At 40.0% G+C, this 20,628-nt stretch overlaps 1 protein-coding gene across 1 annotated transcript in view; it reads right to left on the minus strand.

Moving 5' to 3' along the window:
• LOC138042243 (uncharacterized) overlaps nucleotides 1–20,628 on the minus strand; it is a 75,753-nt gene that overhangs the window by 34,920 nt on the left and 20,205 nt on the right. The window contains exons 14-16 of the mRNA XM_068888064.1: nucleotides 19,973–20,029; nucleotides 536–676; nucleotides 297–440 (exon numbers count right to left, since the gene is read on the minus strand). Of these exons, the coding sequence (XP_068744165.1) occupies nucleotides 297–440; nucleotides 536–676; nucleotides 19,973–20,029 (342 nt within the window). The remainder of the gene's footprint in view (nucleotides 1–296; nucleotides 441–535; nucleotides 677–19,972; nucleotides 20,030–20,628) is intronic.

Here is a 20,628-nt window from a genome sequence, read left to right on the forward strand (position 1 = left end):
ATACAAGAAACACACGGCAGTAGCACTTAATACGATAATACGAAGATCCACAAGGGCGGGTGCAAATGGGACGCGAGGTCCCATGCGAGGCACTCCCCTATAAATAATACAATCACCGAGTTTCCCAGCAGGATGACCACACTTCGTACCTCTTACACGGTAGAGGTATAAGGTCCTATTCAACAAAATATAAAAAAAAATGCATGACACCCTGGTACGTGTGTAAGATCGTCACGTCGTCGATACTGGGGAAGGAATAACAGACATGCCGCAGGATGGTTAAATTAGACGAGTACCTGATGTAAGTTCAGAGCGAGAAACGCCTGGTTTAGCTGGAGCAGCAGGCTGCGGGACAGGACTGCTGAAAATAGGATTGTTGGCTGCCTGACTTGCAACCAAATTGCTCGCACCAGCAGAAGAGATGCTGTTCACGTTCATCGCTGAATTTTAATACAAAAAAAAAAAAACACGTTACATTTATATAATCCTCTCACAAGAAAAACTTTTTATTTCACTTTCGGGTATGTGAAGGTACCTGATGTAAGTTCAGAGCGGGACACGCCTTGATTGGCGGGACCAACGAGTTGCGGGACGAGACTACTGACGACTGGACTGTTAGTTGCTTGACTGGCAACGAAATTAACATCAGCAGAAGGAACGCTGTTCCTGTTGATTTCTGAATTTAAAAAGAAAAAAAAGGGTGCTGAATTTCACTTCAATCCTTCTAGTAGAAAATGACTCACAATGACTCGAACTACAGACTTTCAGGATTGACCACAAGCATTGATCCATGAGTATTAAAATATGACTGGGATATTACAGTTTCAAACTAATTTTACATTGGGAATAATTTTGTGTGTTAATCTCTAGTGGAGGGACAAGGACATTTTATCCCTATGCTAACTCCTCGTTATTTCCTAACCCTTACAGAAACAGACATATTTGGAAACTATAGCCCTCATTAACGATTAGCGCGTTTAAAAAATCTCTTCCTTTAAGCCCTCGTTACATCTTTTCTTGCTTTCTTTTCTCCTTGATATCCCGGTGGCTCATTCTGCTCTCCGTGAGGATCCCCCCTCCCCCTCTAGTTTCCCCTTTTATTTCTTCTTTCCCTTATTTGATCCTTTTTTTTTTCTCCCCTTAAATTGTCGAGTCACCAGGGATCAACTGCAGTTATCGGATCCATTTACAATGACATAGTTTCAATTGTAATTCAGAATAACAGAAAGTGACTTTTTGTGTGCGTTCGATTACACTGTGGAGTCAGAATTCAGGAAATCCACCTCAAGACGTTCTTCGAGTTACTGGATCGCAAAATGGGACTTGTATATTATGGGTTCAAATCTCCTTAATCAAAAGGAAAAAATTAGCGCTTGTTTTGTTCATTTCAGAATAGGGTAAACCAAAACGGATATTGTTTTAACACCATTAAGATAATGAGAAAACGAGTAGTTTTTTAATCGTAGATGTGTGTATTTGTGAGCTACGCCTGGGAGAGAGAACCATAGGAAATTAGCCTTTTTAGACTTTCTTCCATAAGCAGTTTAAATTATTTAACCACCTCAGCGTACTTTATTGCTTACTTTTACTGCTGAAAGGTAAGCTTAGCTGAAGAGAGAATTACAAGCAATAGGTTACACTGAGAGAATATTTACTGGGGATGCTTTCCCTGACAAAGCCAAAATGATATGCTGGTTTTGATGAAAGTCCGTCGTCAATATGTAAAGTGAAGCTATCCCAGTGGTTGCCCTGTCTATGTTGTTGGGATATATCTGTGTGTTAAGGAATATATTTGTTGTAAACAGTCAACGAAGTGTTTGAAGTGTCGGTCACCTATTCGTCAATACACCCTAACCTTCCTGCAGTTGTTTATACAGTTCGTCCTTCCTCTGAGCCATGCCAGGAACGATCTTGCGCAGTGTCAATGGAAAGGAGCCCGGAATAGGTGCACTATGAGAAATGAAACTACGTCCCATAGGCCCTTGCGGGACGCCGTTTTTAGAATCAGCGGAAGAAGTGTTGGCCTGCTGCTTCGTAAGACGTGCAAGTAAACCTAATATAAGTTGGAAATATCATGCATTTAATCTCTTCATTACTTCTAATACTCATGGTTAGTTACGATGCGAGAGGGATTAGTATGAGTGAATAATATGCTCCAGTTATGCAGCGAAGGCAAGCGCCATTTTTGACTGGCAATAGTTGAGAAGTATATTTATGTCTTCTTTAAAACGAGGCGTGATAGTAGTAACCGCTGATAACATCTTGCAACAAGTGATTTGGTTTCCTCTTAAAGGAACTCCCAGCGAGAAGACGTAAAAGAGAAAAAGATTACAAACGTTATTGCTGATGGCCCAGTTATAGTAATTTAAATGGTAACTTAGAATACGCGAAATTTAAAAACTGTTTACAATTTACAAGTGGCCCATCATTTGCCAAAAATTCGAACTCCAGGTGAATGAGTGTTGGACAACAATCATTCATAGTTAGAACTTGGCGTGGGCCGAGCCGATCGATCTGTCCCGAAATTCCCACGGTCTGCTCCCGTCTGGCCTTGTAGCTCAGTCGGTAGAGCAACGATGACTAATGCGGAGATCGTGGGTTCGCACCCAGGTCAGGCATTTACTTCTGTCCTAATCCATCATCCATCTCACTTACAGTAGCGTAAGGCCTCACTTGAATTTCTGTCATGTATATCAAATTCCAAGGTTCAAAAGGATTTTAATTATTATCAAGAAATGACTTTCCATCCAAAAGTCGATAATGCTTGAAGTGACCGTCCATGTTACAGTGGTCTTCTGGAGATGAGACCAATTGTCGCGCAGGACGAATTTTGCCCCACGCAGAACTTTTAATATTTGATAAATATTCACCGATATTCACCGAGCCTGAGGAGAATAATTGTCTTAGTATAATTTCATGCGTGATTATTTGACAACTACGCATTTTCTTTAGAACCTTTAATTCCGCCGTCTGTCACCTCGACTAGACGGGTGGCGGCCATTTTGGAAAAACAGCTTAGGTGATTATCGCCTAATAATCACCGCAAGCGCAACTAATCAGCGTAGAGAATTTCCAATAATCACCTATGTAATTATATTAATGTTAATCACTTATTCAGAAATAAGGGGACCTTTCTGTGTTGTATATTAATTTTATGTAAGTAATAATTTAAAAAGAAAATCATGAGTCAAGTTGATCGCCTCATTTGATCCGTTCTGGATTACAAAGAAACCGATTTTTTGCGTTTCTTTTTAAAGTGTACTATGAAGTATTTTCATTGAAAACGAACATCAAGTCATAACTTCCACAACAGTGACATTCTTGAAACCTTGTTCATCACCCAAAATTTTGCATATGCACTGTTTTTGATTTATCTTGGGACATCTTCACGTCCGTGATGAAATTGCAAACAATGATTGTGCAAAATTTGGGGGTAGACAAGGCGTATTATGGCTTTTGACAAATAGTGAATGGCGTTGTGGTGATTGCACACGCCTCCCACGATGTGGCCCGGGTTGGAATCCGGACTCGTAGCCAGATGTGGGTGAAGTTATTGAGGAGGGATTAGCATGGTACTTCATGCTTTTCACTGCTGTTAGATACCTGTTTACCTCAGCCACAGTTTTAACGCGAGTTGTGGTATCATGAAATTGAGCTGGCAATTTTTGTTGTTTTTGTTTTTTATTTACATCCTTGAAACTAACTTTCAAAAAAAAAAGGAAAAAAAAACTTCATACTTAAGGTCCACTTTAAACAGATCCCCTTTTGCGTTCGATGAAGTAGAACCCAACTTGTGTTTTGTACTCCACATGCAAAATCTTTGTGTCTAGTTATGTTTTTCTTTTGAAGTGAATGAAAATGTATTTTACCTTGACGCCCATTATAAAGGGACTAGAGTGAAGAATAAAACGGTTCTTTCTGTAACCGGGGACAATAAATACGCTACCACACCTACCGGGAAGTAGAGAGCAATCATGGGTTACTAAACCCTCGAGTGTTTCAACCAGGTTTCTGAAGTAAGTATGTTGTTACAAGAGTTCAAACAAGTGTTTCCCTTTCCCATTTGCCGATGCCCTGCGCTCGTCGCAGGAGAACGCGGGGAAAATATTTTTATAGCTGTTGTTACATTTGAAAGCACTTTTTAGCGGTGTTTGCTTCAGACCGCGCGGAAGCGAGGCCTTCGGGTCAACATTCGATCAGATATGGAGAAGGGTAAGAGATTCAGCGCGCGCAATGCGAAAAAAAAGTATCCAGAATTTGTTTTTCTCAGAAAAGGAAAAACTAGTAGTTGAATGGAGGCTATCCTCGATAGTTATTACTTCGGTTAACATATCCATATGCTATACAGTGCCTTGCAATTCTTTCCACGACAAAATTAGTACAGGCAAACCTCAAATTACTCAGAAAAAAGGGAAGGAAACAGTAAACAATCAAAAAATCATACAGTCCTTTGATAAGAAATCTTGTTTTGACCCGGAAGCCTCGTTTTCGCGCCTTCTGAAAATAACACCGCTGAGACGTGGGCTGAACGTTAAATACAGCTATTGTGTCTACAAAAAAGAAATAAAATTTATCTGCAGTCACTATAATGGACAAATACCTTTAGTTTCCCTTTCAAGTATTATCTCACTAGTTCATGCATTCTCGTCTAATCAATCCGCTAGTAAAATTTAAATTGCACAAACAGAATTCAGCTGATTCAAGTTTGGCGCCAAAACTGTGTTGCCAGAGAGCGGCGATTCGTGCTTAGGCTGTTACTTATGCTTTTTAAAAGCTTTTTCTAACTATTTTAAGACAAATTCAGTACCATACTTTCGAATCAGTGTAACAAGACGTCAAAACTGTATTGATAACGTATATATTTGTGTTAACTTCGCGAATGAAGACTTAAGTGCCGTCCTTTCGACAGGGTAGATCGACAACAGCGTCGTTTGCGCACAGAAATGCACCGTTTCCGATGAAAGGGAAAATGATTGACAGGATAGCACAGTTTTGACTGCCGCGCGCACTGCGTATGCAAGGATATAATAACCTCAATAACCGCGCAACAATAGAGGAAGAGCTCGAAAAAGTCTAAGATTGTAGCGTCAAAATTCGAAATTTAGCATAAAACTCACAAGAACTTAATTATTAATAAACTGATCTTCGGATCCCCCGATACCGATAAGTCTTTTGGACTAATACCGTTCATTTCATTTTATTTTTTTTTTACCACTAAAAAAGTACATTTCCGGAGTCGTTTCTCCCCTTACTTTCGTAACCCTACTCAATTCTCTGACGTTAAGCAGGAATCCAGACCTTTTTAGGTCTTATCATGGAGGGATTTACTAAAAATGTCAGGGAATAGCAAAATTCACATGGAGCACCTTACCGTTCAGAGAGCACTTTTTGGGCTCAAATTCTTGGGGCTATTTTCATGTTGGGTGGATGAGTACAGCATTACACGCAACAAGAGTGCACAAGGTAATAGCGCGAGCAGCGATCCGTAATGTAATGCTGAGGATCTTCCTTTCTGCGAGATAGGAAGATCTTAGCACCATATAAACTTTTTTCACTAAAAACAACCATGTTCTATGAAAAAAATATATATATGGAAGCGGACGGCCAATCAGCTCCTTTGGTCCATCGGGGCTTGCTTAAAAGCATAACCACACGAAAAAAAAGTAATCTCCGGAGCATTTTCATGATACGAACCTTAAGTTTCGACAAAAGGCATCAATTAACTTCAAGTTCATGCGTCTGCGCATGAATGCAAGCGCACGAACGACAAGTTCCAACGACACGACGCAGACGCAGACGCACGAACGACAAGTTCGTGCGCCTGCATACGTTGGTTGTGCTCATGCTGGCGTCGCCTAGCGCAATTCTAACCGAATATTTTGGATGAAAAGCAATTAAAGAGCGTTTCGCGATAACACCCTCCCTCCTCCCAACCTAAGAAGAGAGCAAATGGGCACGATTTCTGGGTACGATTCCTGAGAAAGACTAGAAAGATTCCTGTAGTTACGCGCATGTTTCTCAGTTTATTTCACATTGCCTAACGCAAAAAATGCGCCACTTTATTTTACATAAACATTTGTAAAGTACGTGTGCTTAGAACACCAACAGATATTCTGTTGCAAAAGTCTTATGCCCATAAATAGTTTTCATCAGACCGACATGTTGGCACAAATCCCTTCCAAATTGTATTCTAATGATACCTCGAGATACCTATTTCAATTTCTTAAACAAACAAACAAGCAACCAAAAACCCCAGTTGTTTCGGGGTAAAGCACCACATAACCAAGAGGCATCAATTATTTACAGCCAAAAATGTTTCAACTTATATACAGTGAGGGTAACTCTTGGTTTCAGTCGCCCTGAAAGGCCTCGCCCCGAATAAGGAAAGCTTAAAACATTCGGCATGATATATCGCTCTATGTTACCTCAAAACGAATCGCACAAAAATGAAACCCATCTACGTCAACAAAGAAATAGCAACTTGTTTGAAAGCAACGCGGTGCAAATAGTAGCGGTTTTTTTAAGCCATTTCGTTGTAAGACTGAATGCAAAGAGGTTAGCATGTGTGCGCAACTCTCCCGTAATGTGAATGCTTAAATTCAGGGCACTTTTTAAAGTTACTTTACGGTAGTGCAAGGAAAGACTAAGTGCTTATAAAACAGTCTTTTGTTGGGCCGTGTACTCAATGAGAGTGTTCTATTTTGCAACATATGAAATCGAATTATTCGTTGAGAAAAATGACCCAGTAGATACTGACGGTCTGCTGTTGGTATAAATTCAGAGCACACGACTATTTGCATGAATTCAACTTAAGTGGTACTACGACGAAAATCACATCTTTCCTATCTACAGGGCCATTCTTTTGAGAAACATAAACCAAGTAGTCTGCGTGAGAAGAGACAAAACGCTGTTTTGAACTTGATTTTCAAATATACATCTCTTTTCGTTCCAGAGATATTCGAGTTTTTAAAAGATTAAAATTAGCCAAGTGATGACGTCATACACTCAACCCCTCAGAATTTTGTTTCAAATATAATACAAAAGAGATATCGTAGCCAATTTGTATCAGACCTTTTTGATTTTTTGCAGTAAGATTCCTACTAAATGTTCTCCACAATATGAGCTTAACAGTGCTCTGTCACCATGGCATCAAACTGGGTTTCAGACCTCCCCCATATTAAAAGCTTTTCTGGCCATCCCTCCCTTTGGCATTCCATTTGTACATATTTGCTAACCAGCACTTCATATCATGATCCAGGCACGCATATACACATGTTTAGGCATGGCTTGAGTTTGTGGCCACTGGGGGGTTGATTTAACATGGTTTGGTGCTTCCGAAGCTGAAAATCACTAACATATTGAAATTAAGTGGGTGGGGACTGGAAAAGAGTGAAGTTGCCATGGGAACAAATTTTTTTATAGTCGACCATACGTTTGTGTCTCATGCTAGAACTATTTGACTACCAAGTCTCAATGGTCTGCGCTGCAAATTGGCCAAGGTAGCTCTATTTATATACAATATCATATTGGGTTGATTGTATGGCGTCATCAGTCATTTCATTTGCATATTTTACCCATTTTTTATACTTAATATCTCCGGAACTAATGAAGATATTTGCAAACGGTAAGTGACGTTTTTGTTCTTTCGTGGAATTCTATGTGATACACTCAAAAAATCAAGGGGTAAAATTTGATCATAGTACCACTTTAACGAGTGGAGAACTTGTAACCCTGACCTGTTTACCAGCACGGCGACTGCAACAAATGCTATCGTTCTAAAAAGAAATGGTGAGCGAAACACGTTAAATCGGCTTTTGGACCTGCCTCTTACAGCAAACAAGGTTAGAACATTTCAAAATTATTATCTCTGTGTCTATTTCAACTTAATATAGGTCAAGGCAGGGTGCATGCTAAATATATGTGTAACCCGTAAATTGAAATTTGACGGCAGAGGGGCAAATATTGCATTTTTAACATACTTTGAAAAGCTCTCGCGTCGCTCACAATCATTTGCCTAGATAATTTTTACAGGAGTAGACCATTCTTCTGTAATTCAACCAACGGCCAGAAGCTTAATCCATTTGAAGGTTTCGCAAATGGTGAAAATTTATTATATTCACGAAGTACTTCCAAGTGATGAAATACATGCCTTCGAAATTTAATTATTTTGCACCCAAAAAGATAACTTAACATTCCCTAAAATCGACCCAAACACACACTTAATCATTACACAAAGATATTTGATTGTTTTAAAGAGGGACAAAATTCACGCAGGACACCAAGAAATCCGCAAACCTCGTGAAACAGCCCGTGACTCTGTATGAAGGTCTGGTCTCAGCAGCAAATCGAAGACATGGTTACCACGTGCACAACGTGCTGCAAACAGAAAAGAAACCATGCTGAACTAATGATGCCACCGACACTTCCAGAGCTGCCATGGCAGAAGATAAGCGTTGATCTTTTCTACCATAGTGGCAAAAGAGTACATAATCGCTGTTGATTATTGATCAAGATTCTTCGAAAATGCCCCCTTGAAAAAACACACGTTAAAAAAGTGCAATTAATCATCTGAGGTCGTATTTCAGTCGCCATGGCATCCCAGAGATCATAATATCTGATAATGATCCACAGTTTTCAGCTGCTAAATTCTCCAAATTTGCTGAAGAATGAGGATTTTACTCACCTAACCAGTAGTTCTCACTACCCGCAAAGCAATGGAGAAGTAGAAAGAGCTGTTCAGACGGCTAAAGATCTGATAACCAAGTCTGAAGATCCTTATCTGGCACTTTTGTCATACAGATCTACACTGCTGCACAATGGGTACACCCCTGAAAAGCTACTGATGGGAAGAAAACTTCGTTCTACACTTCTTCGGCTCCAGAGAAACTAACACCAAAATGGCCAGAAACGGAGCAGTTGTGGAAAACTGAACTGTAGTACAAGCATAAGCAAGCCCAAAAAATACAACCGGCGACATCGTGCTTCAGTTCTACCTGAGCTTAAACCAGGCAACAAAGTTTGGGGGACAGACCAGAGTTCCCCTGCTGTTTTAGTGCAGAAATCCCCTGAATCTAGATCGTACATGGTCAAAAACTGACCAATCGTTTCTGTGGAGAAATTGGAAACACCCGGTTGAAACCCCAAACTCCGCTGCTAAGCTGGAAAAGAAAGGAGAGATGACTTGCCTAAGTGTGAAAGCTTAAGTTCGAGCAATTTCACAGTAACTCGGTCAGACAGAACTGTTATTCCGCCAAAACGATTAGACCTTTTGAAATACGCTTATATCATTGAAAGACTTTTTGTAGACAAAAGCAAGAAAACCATTTGATTTTTTTTTTCTGCGTGAGAGAATATGAGGTTTTTGATTCCTTAAAAGTGACGTAACCTATGTAAGACGAGCTTTCTTATTATTGTCTAGCAAGCTTGGAGTCGAGAGAAAAAAGGATTTTGATAGAAAAACTACGCACATTTTACTTGTTGTGATTGTTTATTCACGCAAGCTGTACACCAACGTGGCGGATAGCAACCGTTGTCAGGAAAGTGGTCACGTGTGGGCAAACCAAGAATTAGCATTCTTCATTGATCCGGACCTTCACCCCCCATCGGGAAGGGGGGGGGGGGGGGGGGGGGGGCTGGAGAAACTCCCACATAAAAAGGGGAGGATGCTCGTCGTCTCGCTTAGGGGTGTCAATTTTGGATTTTGGTCTCACTTAGGGTGTTCTGGGCAAAACGCAATCATATGTAGCCGTAAAGGTCTCCTTTAGGGTTGCGCGCGAATAAATGTAAAAGTGTATATTTACACTTTTACGTTTCTTCACTTAGGTGAAATTATTAGATGATAATGTCTTTGGCATCATTAAAAGTCACTGTATTTTTTATATATCCGTGTTTTTAATATGGCCTCTTTTAGCGGTCAAAAAAAGCCTGGGCCACGCCCAGATTGGTCTCCTTAGGGGTTTAATTTGAAATTTCCAATGGGCATCCCTGCCCTTTTTTATATGGGAGTCTTCCCCCGAGAGACTATTACACAGGTGAAAAACTGAATGACGCGAGTATATTTTCTGTGCCCTCCGCTCGATTTGACCACAACGACGCCTTTTCGAAGACAAATTAATATTGAATTGAGAGATTTTCTCAAGCTGACCATGAACGAAATGCGCAATTTGGACTGTTTGTCTGGCAGTATTAGGCACGGTAAAACATGTTGTAGAAGGAATTTCCAAATCTTTTCATTATTTCAAGAATTCACCTCAATACCGTGCATGCACCTTACCATTATCGGAAACCTTGGCTCGATTGGCCCCGATATTAGCGGTTCCGTAATTCATGTTGTCTACATTGGTAATTTTGCCAGAGATTTTGCACCTCTGGAGTGGCACGTATCCTGGTTTAGGGTGTCTTCCTTGCTGTCTAATGACGATGTGATTTTTGCATTTAATGAAGCAGTTAAGGGTCAGCGGAATGCTGATCTTGAGACAGAATGGAGGGACTTGTAAGAGCTTCGTTATAGCATCTGCTGCTGTCTCGGGTATGGGTAGTTCCAAACTGCTGTTTGCTGCAAAAGATCATACAGTGGATCATGATCAGAAAAATGGAGAAGTTCCAACGTCAACACTTGTTTCCATAGAAAATCTGAAATGGACGCACTGGAAATGGAACTTCAATCACTGGAATTTTGGGAAAAATCGGGAGGAAAGCTGGGACCTTTTTTTTTTTTTCGAACAGCTTTATTGGGTTTGACTTCCAAAAATACAAGAAACACACGGCAGTAGCACTTAATACGATAATACGAAGATCCACAAGGGCGGGTGCAAATGGGACGCGAGGTCCCATGCGAGGCACTCCCCTGTAAATAATATAATCACCGAGTTTCCCAGCAGGATGACCACACTTCGTACCTCTTACACGGTAGAGGTATAAGGTCCTATTCACCAATATAAAAAAAAAATGCATGACACCCTGGTACGTGTGTAAGATCGTCACGTCGTCGATACTGTGGAAGGAATAACAGACATGCCGCAGGATGGTTAAATTAGACGAGTACCTGATGTAAGTTCAGAGCGAGAAACGCCTGGTTTAGCTGGAGCAGCAGGCTGCGGGACAGGGACTGCTGAAAATAGGATTGTTGGCTGCCTGACTTGCAACCAAATTGCTCGCACCAGCAGAAGAGATGCTGTTCACGTTCATCGCTGAATTTTAATACAAAAAAAAAAAAACACGTTACATTTATAATCCTCTCACAAGAAAAACTTTTTATTTCACTTTCGGGTATGTGAAGGTACCTGATGTAAGTTCAGAGCGGGACACGCCTTGATTGGCGGGACCAACGAGTTGCGGGACGAGACTACTGACGACTGGACTGTTAGTTGCTTGACTGGCAACGAAATTACAGCATCAGCAGAAGGAACGCTGTTCTGTTGATTTCTGAATTTAAAAAGAAAAAAAAGGGTGCTGAATTTCACTTTAATCCTTCTAGTAGAAAATGACTCACAATGACTCGAACTACAGACTTTCAGGATTGACCACAAGCATTGATCCATGAGTATTAAAATATGACTGAGATATTACAGTTTCAAACTAATTTTACATTGGGAATAATTTTGTGTGTTAATCTCTAGTGGAGGGACAAGGACATTGGATCCCTATGCTAACTCCACGTTATTTCCTAACCCTTACAGAAACAGACATATTTGGAAACTATAGCCCTCATTAACGATTAGCGCGTTTAAAAAATCTCTTCCTTTAAGCCCTCGTTACATCTTTTCTTGCTTTCTTTTCTCCTTGATATCCGGTGCTCATTCTGCTCTCCGTGAGGATCCCCCCTCGCCCTCTAGTTTCCCCTTTTATTTCTTCTTTCCCTTATTTGATCCTTTTTTTTCTCCCCTTACATTGTCGAGTCACCAGGGATCAACTGCAGTTATCGGATCCATTTACAATGACATAGTTTCAATTGTAATTCAGAATAACAGAAAGTGACTTTTTGTGTGCGTTCGATTACACTGTGGAGTCAGAATTCAGGAAATCCACCTCAAGACGTTCTTCGAGTTACTGGATCGCAAAATGGGACTTGTCTATTATGGGTTTCAAATCTCCTTAATCAAAAGGAAAAAAAATTAGCGCTTGTTTTGTTCATTTCAGAATAGGGTAAACCAAAACGGATATTGTTTTAACACCATTAAGATAATGAGAAAACGAGTAGTTTTTAATCGTAGATGTGTGTATTTGTGAGCTACGCCTGGGAGAGAGAACCATAGGAAATTAGCCTTTTTAGACTTTCTTCCATAAGCAGTTTAAATTATTTAACCACCTCAGCGTACTTTATTGCTGACTTTTACTGCTGAAAGGTAAGCTTAGCTGAAGAGAGAATTACAAGCAATAGTTACACTGAGAGAATATTTACTGGGGATGCTTTCCCTGACAAAGCCAAAATGATATGCTGGTTTTGATGAAAGTCCGTCGTCAATATGTAAAGTGAAGCTATCCCAGTGGTTGCCCTGTCTATGTTGTGGGATATATCTGTGTGTTAAGGAATATATTTGTTGTAAACAGTCAACGAAGTGTTTTGAAGTGTCGGTCACCTATTCGTCAATACACCCTAACCTTCCTGCAGTTGTTTATACAGTTCGTCCTTCCTCTGAGCCATGCCAGGAACGATCTTGCGCAGTGTCAATGGAAAGGAGCCCGGAATAGGTGCACTATGAGAAATGAAACTACGTCCCATAGGCCCTTGCGGGACGCCGTTTTTAGAATCAGCGGAAGAAGTGTTGGCCTGCTGCTTCGTAAGACGTGCAAGTAAACCTAATATAAGTTGGAAATATCATGCATTTAATCTCTTCATTACTTCTAATACTCATGGTTAGTTACGATGCGAGAGGGATTAGTATGAGTGAATAATATGCTCCAGTTATGCAGCGAAGGCAAGCGCCATTTTTGACTGGCAATAGTTGAGAAGTATATTTATGTCTTCTTTAAAACGAGGCGTGATAGTAGTAACCGCTGATAACATCTTGCAACAAGTGATTTGTTTTCCTCTTAAAGGAACTCCCAGCGAGAAGACGTACAAGAGAAAAAGATTACAAACGTTATTGCTGATGGCCCAGCTATAGTAATTTAAATAGTAACTTAGAATACGCGAAATTTAAAAACTGTTCACAATTTACAAGTGGCCCATCATTTGCCAAAAATTCGAACTCCAGGTGAATGAGTGTTGGACAACACTCATTCATAGTTAGAACTTGGCGTGGGCCGAGCCGATCGATCTGTCCCGAAATTCCCACGGTCTGCTCCCGTCTGGCCTTGTAGCTCAGTCGGTAGAGCAACGATGACTAATGCGGAGATCGTGGGTTCGCACCCAGGTCAGACATTTACTTCTGTCCTAATCCATCATCCATCTCACTTACAGTAGCGTAAGGCCTCACTTGAATTTCTGTCATGTATATCAAATTCCAAGGTTCAAAAGGATTTTAATTATTATCAAGAAATGACTTTCCATTCAAAAGTCGATAATGCTTGAAGTGACCGTCCATGTTACAGTGGTCTTCTGGAGATGAGACCAATTGTCGCGCAGGACGAATTTTGCCCCACGCAGAACTTTTAATATTTGATAAATATTCACCGATATTCACCGAGCCTGAGGAGAATAATTGTCTTAGTATAATTTCATGCGTGATTATTTGACAACTACGCATTTTCTTTAGAACCTTTAATTCCGCCGTCTGTCACCTCGACTAGACGGATGGCGGCCATTTTGGAAAAACAGCTTAGGTGATTATCGCCTAATAATCACCGCAAGCGCAACTAATCAGCGCAGAGAATTTCCAATAATCACCTATGTAATTATATTAATGTTAATCACTTATTCAGAAATAAGGGGACCTTTCTGTGTTGTATATTAATTTTATGTAAGTAATAATTTAAAAAGAAAATCATGAGTCAAGTTGATCGCCTCATTTGATCCGTTCTGGATTACAAAGAAACCGATTTTTTGCGTTTCTTTTTTAAAGTGTACTATGAAGTATTTTCATTGAAAACGAACATCAAGTCATAACTTCCACAACAGTGACATTCTTGAAACCTTGTTCATCACCCAAAATTTTGCATATGCACTGTTTTTGATTTATCTTGGGACATCTTCACGTCCGTGATGAAATTGCAAACAATGATTGTGCAAAATTTTGGGGGTAGACAAGGCGTATTATGGCTTTTGACAAATAGTGAATGGCGTTGTGGTGATTGCACACGCCTCCCACGATGTGGCCCGGGTTGGAATCCGGACTCGTAGCCAGATGTGGGTGAAGTTATTGAGGAGGGATTAGCATGGTACTTCATGCTTTTCACTGCTGTTAGATACCTGTTTACCTCAGCCACAGTTTTAACGCGAGTTGTGGTATCATGAAATTGAGCTGGCAATTTGTTTTTTATTTACATCCTTGAAACTAACTTTCAAAAAAAAAAAGGAAAAAAAAACTTCATACTGAAGGTCCACTTTAAACAGATCCCCTTTTGCGTTCGATGAAGTAGAACCCAACTTGTGTTTTGTACTCCACATGCAAAATCTTTGTGTCTAGTTATGTTTTTCTTTTGAAGTGAATGAAAATGTATTTTACCTTGACGCCCATTATAAAGGGACTAGAGTGAAGAATAAAACGGTTCTTTCTGTAACCGGGGACAATAAATACGCTACCACACCTACCGGGAAGTAGAGAGCAATCATGGGTTACTAAACCCTCGAGTGTTTCAACCAGGTTTCTGAAGTAAGTATGTTGTTACAAGAGTTCAAACAAGTGTTTCCCTTTCCCATTTGCCGATGCCCTGCGCTCGTCGCAGGAGAACGCGGGGAAAATATTTTTATAGCTGTTGTTACATTTGAAAGCACTTTTTAGCGGTGTTCGCTTCAGACCGCGCGGAAGCGAGGCCTTCGGGTCAACATTCGATCAGATATGGAGAAGGGTAAGAGATTCAGCGCGCGCAATGCGAAAAAAAAAGTATCCAGAATTTGTTTTTCTCAGAAAAGGAAAAACTAGTAGTTGAATGGAGGCTATCCTCGATAGTTATTACTTCGGTTAACATATCCATATGCTATACAGTGCCTTGCAATTCTTTCCACGACAAAATTAGTACAGGCAAACCTCAAATTACTCAGAAAAAAGGGAAGGAAACAGTAAACAATCAAAAAATCATACAGTCCTTTGATAAGAAATCTTGTTTTGACCCGGAAGCCTCGTTTTCGCGCCTTCTGAAAATAACACCGCTGAGACGTGGGCTGAACGTTAAATACAGCTATTGTGTCTACAAAAAAGAAATAAAATTTATCTGCAGTCACTATAATGGACAAATACCTTTAGTTTCCCTTTCAAGTATTATCTCACTAGTTCATGCATTCTCGTCTAATCAATCCGCTAGTAAAATTTAAATTGCACAAACAGAATTCAGCTGATTCAAGTTTGGCGCCAAAACTGTGTTGCCAGAGAGCGGCGATTCGTGCTTAGGCTGTTACTTATGCTTTTTAAAAGCTTTTTCTAACTATTTTAAGACAAATTCAGTACCATACTTTCGAATCAGTGTAACAAGACGTCAAAACTGTATTGATAACGTATATATTTGTGTTAACTTCGCGAATGAAGACTTAACTGGCGTCCTTTCGACAGGGTAGATCGACAACAGCGTCGTTTGCGCACAGAAATGCACCGTTTCCGATGAAAGGGAAAATGATTGACAGGATAGCACAGTTTTGACTGCCGCGCGCACTGCGTATGCAAGGATATAATAACCTCAATAACCGCGCAACAATAGAGGAAGAGCTCGAGAAAGTCTAAGATTGTAGCGTCAAAATTCGAAATTTAGCATAAAACTCACAAGAACTTAATTATTAATAAACTGATCTTCGGATCCCCCGATACCGATAAGTCTTTTGGACTAATACCGTTCATTTCATTTTATTTTTTTTTTACCACTAAAAAAGTACATTTCCGGAGTCGTTTCTCCCCTTACTTTCGTAACCCTACTCAATTCTCTGACGTTAAGCAGGAATCCAGACCTTTTTAGGTCTTATCATGGAGGGATTTACTAAAAATGTCAGGGAATAGCAAAATTCACATGGAGCACCTTACCATTCAGAGAGCACTTTTTGGGCTCAAATTCTTGGGGCTATTTTCATGTTGGGTGGATGAGTACAGCATTACACGCAACAAGAGTGCACAAGGTAATAGCGCGGGCAGCGATCCGTAATGTAATGCTGAGGATCTTCCTTTCTGCGAGATAGGAAGATCTTAGCACCATATAAACTTTTTTCACTAAAAACAACCATGTTCTATGAAAAAAATATATATATGGAAGCGGACGGCCAATCAGCTCCTTTGGTCCATCGGGGCTTGCTTAAAAGCATAACCACACGAAAAAAAAGTAATCTCCGGAGCATTTTCATGATACGAACCTTAAGTTTCAACAAAAGGCATCAATTAACTTCAAGTTCATGCGTCTGCGCATGAATGCAAGCGCACGAACGACAAGTTCCAACGACACGACGCAGACGCAGACGCACGAACGACAAGTTCGTGCGCCTGCATACGTTGGTTGTGCTCATGCTGGCGTCGCCTAGCGCAATTCTAACCGAATATTTGGATAAAAAGCAATTAAAGAGCGTTTCGCGATAACACCTCCCTCCTCCCAACCTAAGAAGAGAGCAAATGGGCACGATTTCTGGGTACGATTCCTGAGAAAGACTAGAAAGATTCCTGTAGTTACGCGCATGTTTCTCAGTTTATTTCACATTGCCTAACGCAAAAAATGCGCCACTTTATTTTACATAAACATTTGTAAAGTACGTGTGCTTAGAACACCAACAGATATTCTGTTGCAAAAGTCTTATGCCCATAAATAGTTTTCATCAGACCGACATGTTGGCACAAATCCCTTCCAAATTGTATTCTAATGATACCTCGAGATACCTATTTCAATTTCTTAAACAAACAAACAAGCAACAAAAAAACCCCAGTTGTTTCGGGGTAAAGCACCACATAACCAAGAGGCATCAATTATTTACAGCCAAAAATGTTTAACTTATATACAGTGAGGGTAACTCTTGGTTTCAGTCGCCCTGAAAGGCCTCGCCCCGAATAAGGAAAAGCTTAAAACATTTGGCATGCTCTATCGCTTTATGTTACAGCAAAAGGAATCGCAAAAAAATGAAACCCATCTACGTCAACAAAGAAATAGCAACTTGTTTGAAAGCAACGCCGTGCAAATAGTAGCGGTTTTTTTAAGCCATTTCGTTGTAAGACTGAATGCAAAGAGGTTAGCATGTGTGCGCAACTCTCCCGTAATGTGAATGCTTAATTTCAGGGCACTTTTTAAAGTTACTTTACGGTAGTGCAAGGAAAGACTAAGTGCTTATAAAACAGTCTTTTGTTGGGCCGTGTACTCAATGAGAGTGTTCTATTTTGCAACATATGAAATCGAATTATTCGTTGAGATAAAATGACCCAGTAGATACGTGACGGTCTGCTGTTGGTATAAATTCATAGCACACGACTATTGCATGAATTCAACTTAAAGTGGTACTACGACGAAAATCACATCTTTCCTATCTAAGCCATTTTGAAACATAAACAAGTAGTCTGCGTGAGAAGAAAAACGCTGTTTACTTTTTTCAAATATACATCTCTTTTCGTTCCAGAGATATTCGAGTTTTTAAAAGATTAAAATTAGCCAAGTGATGACGTCATACACTCAACCAAATTTTGTTTCAAATATAATAAAAAGAGATATCTTAGCCAATTTGTATCAGACATTTTTGATTTTTTGCAGTAAGATTCTACTAAATGTTCTCCACAATATGAGCTTAACAGTTCTGTCACCATGGCATCATACTGGGTTCCAGACCTCCCCCATATTAAAAGCTTTTCTGGCCACCTTTGGCATTCCATTTTAATATTTGCTAACAGCACTTCATATGCATGATCCAGCAAGCATATAAACATGTTAGCTTGAGTTTGTGGCCTTGTTTTAACATTTTTCAAGCTGAAAATCACTAACATATTGAAATTAAGTGGGTGGGGACTGGAAAAGAGTGAGTTGCCATGGGAACAGAATTTTTTATAGCCATAGGTGTGTTACCTGTAGAACTATTAGACTACCAAGTCTCAATGGTCTGCGCTGCAAATTGGCCAAGGTAGCTCTATTTATATACTCAATATCATATTGGGTTGATTGTATGGCGTCATCAGTCATTTCATTTGCATATTTTACCCATTTTTTATACTTAAATATCTCCGGAACTAATGAAGATATTTGCAAACGGTAAGTGACGTTTTTGTTCTTTCGTGGAATTCTATGTGATACACTCAAAAAATCAAGGGGTAAAAATTTGATCATAGTACCACTTTAACGAGTGGAGAACTTGTAACCCTGACCTGTTTACCAGCACGGCGACTGCAACAAATGCTATCGTTCTAAAAAGATCTATCATTGGAGGCCCAGGAGGCACTGAATATATGATATGGATGTAAATTTGGGTTTTGGTTCATTTAGTGTACATTTGCCCTGTGGGTATCCTGATATCTTTCTCAGAACAATAGAATTCAAGCAAACGCAATATTGAAAAAAGGTGAAGCTGTCCCGATTGGGGACAAACGAGGTCACAATTTACTGTCATGGTACTCGAAATGGGACAAATTGAAGGCTAAAAGAATGGTTATGTATGATTCAACGATTCCCCTTTATTTTAACTGATTGTTAAATCACAGCTCTTTAGCCTTCCTTTGCACTAATCGTTATAGCAAACAGTTCGCGTTCATCGAGGAAAGTGTTGATCTAGTTACGAGTCATTTTCTGGAAAGTCCGTCGTATACTGTAACGCTGACGTCAGGATAGCTAGCATAGCTCTTTTTGTGTTTATTATAACCCCATTTTCGTTCCACAGTTACTCATCCTCGGGAAAGAAACTCCGTAACTCTCTCAGACTGCTATCTTGTTCGCCTAGTGATTGTCAGAAAAATGGAGATCTGAGGTTAGAGTCTTGTCTTTGCAAGAATGCGCGAAATTTAAAACCTTACATTGGTATGGTGTGTTGATAAGAAGGATCAGGGACTTCTCCGAATCGTTGCCCTTTTAATTCGTTTAAAACGCGCAAACCACCTCACGGTTTATCTTCCTCTGACACTTTTGATTCCGACCTTTCCGTTCAAACAGAACTCCGACCGCATGCAGATACAATACAGCTCTTTGAAAATTCTCACTTAGACGCAGCTCTTTTACTTGCAAAGGTTTCCAGCTAATTTTACAGTTGCCAATCCTGAGAGCTGCACATGCGTGAGACCGAATCTTAAGTGTGCGAGCTTTCCTTTCGCCAAGCTTACAGTATACGAGGCCAACATTTGAATGGTCATCGGTTCGTCTCTGTGTAAGAAATTCAATGGTCAGGACCTATGTCTCTGATTATATCTGATAAGTCGTTTCGTTGAAATGCCATTCCGTCGAAAGCGTTAGGAATTAATGCGAATATAAAAGACCGGAAATATAAAACTGTTTATATCGAATAAAATGTAGGATAGGTCATGGCAAGAACAGAAGGAACTTTATAAATTGCTAGGTTTGCGTTAAAGCGAGGCCATTATTTGCTTATAGTAGCCACGCTGAAAACATGGCGTTTTGAGAAGAGTAGGAAGACGTTAGCATTAGTGAAGCGGTTTAAGTTTTATTGCAGAACTTTCTTTAATTTGGCATCGGAGCCGCGATTGCGTAAGTCATGACTTGATGTTGTTTAATTTGATCAAGTTTTCAGCGTCGATCGAAGAAGTCGCTTAATCCTTATCAACAGTTGGTAACTCATTTGTTTTTTGTTCAGTCCGTCGTTCATTGGAAAAGTCAAATTTTCGTAACAAAGTGATGTGTTCATAAGGTTTGGATATTAAAGCAGTTTAATAAAGGCAACCAAGGGAGTCGTGAAAATAAACCGAGCAATTTAGCCACTTACCTTGTGACTGCAGTTGAGGTTGTTGCTGATCAACAAAGTTCTGTGTTATTTGGCTTCCTGTGGAGAAAACAACAGGCCAAACAGCTCTCTTAGCCATCAGATGTAGTGTCCAAACAGAAAGTAAATCTTTGGCTTTTTAAAACACATTCAAATGTTGCGTAAACAACTTGCAGTAAATGCAAAATACCCGGTTGCTGTTGTGTTCTTGTCGCGCCGGGCGTCTTTTCAAGAACGAGGCATATATCAATACACGCCATTTTTATGCAAATAAATGGCCGAGTATTCTGCAGGTTAGGTCACTATTTTTGACACATAATGAAAAGGTACCATTGCGTGGCCCCTCTAAAGTACTAAAAACTCCACGACCCGCAAATTGGAGAGCTGTATCACTTCCGGTGCGCTTTTTTTCTGCTCGATTTTGTTTTCAATAGCCCATTTCCGAGTTGCTGCATGCCTCAGTTTCAAAGCGAGTCCTGGTGCACAACCATTCAAATGAAAATGAGTTGCGCATTCTTATGCAAATCAAACTCATTTCCCTTTGAATAGTTGAGCACCGAGACTCACTTCGAAACCGAGACAAACAGCAACTCGGAAATGGCCTATTAGTGTAATAAGCAAGTTCAAGGCTAACCTCGTTTCTAAATCGACAGAAACAG

The sequence above is a fragment of the Montipora capricornis genome, chromosome 3, assembly GCF_036669925.1.
Source record: "Montipora capricornis isolate CH-2021 chromosome 3, ASM3666992v2, whole genome shotgun sequence".
Taxonomy (NCBI): domain Eukaryota; kingdom Metazoa; phylum Cnidaria; class Anthozoa; order Scleractinia; family Acroporidae; genus Montipora; species Montipora capricornis.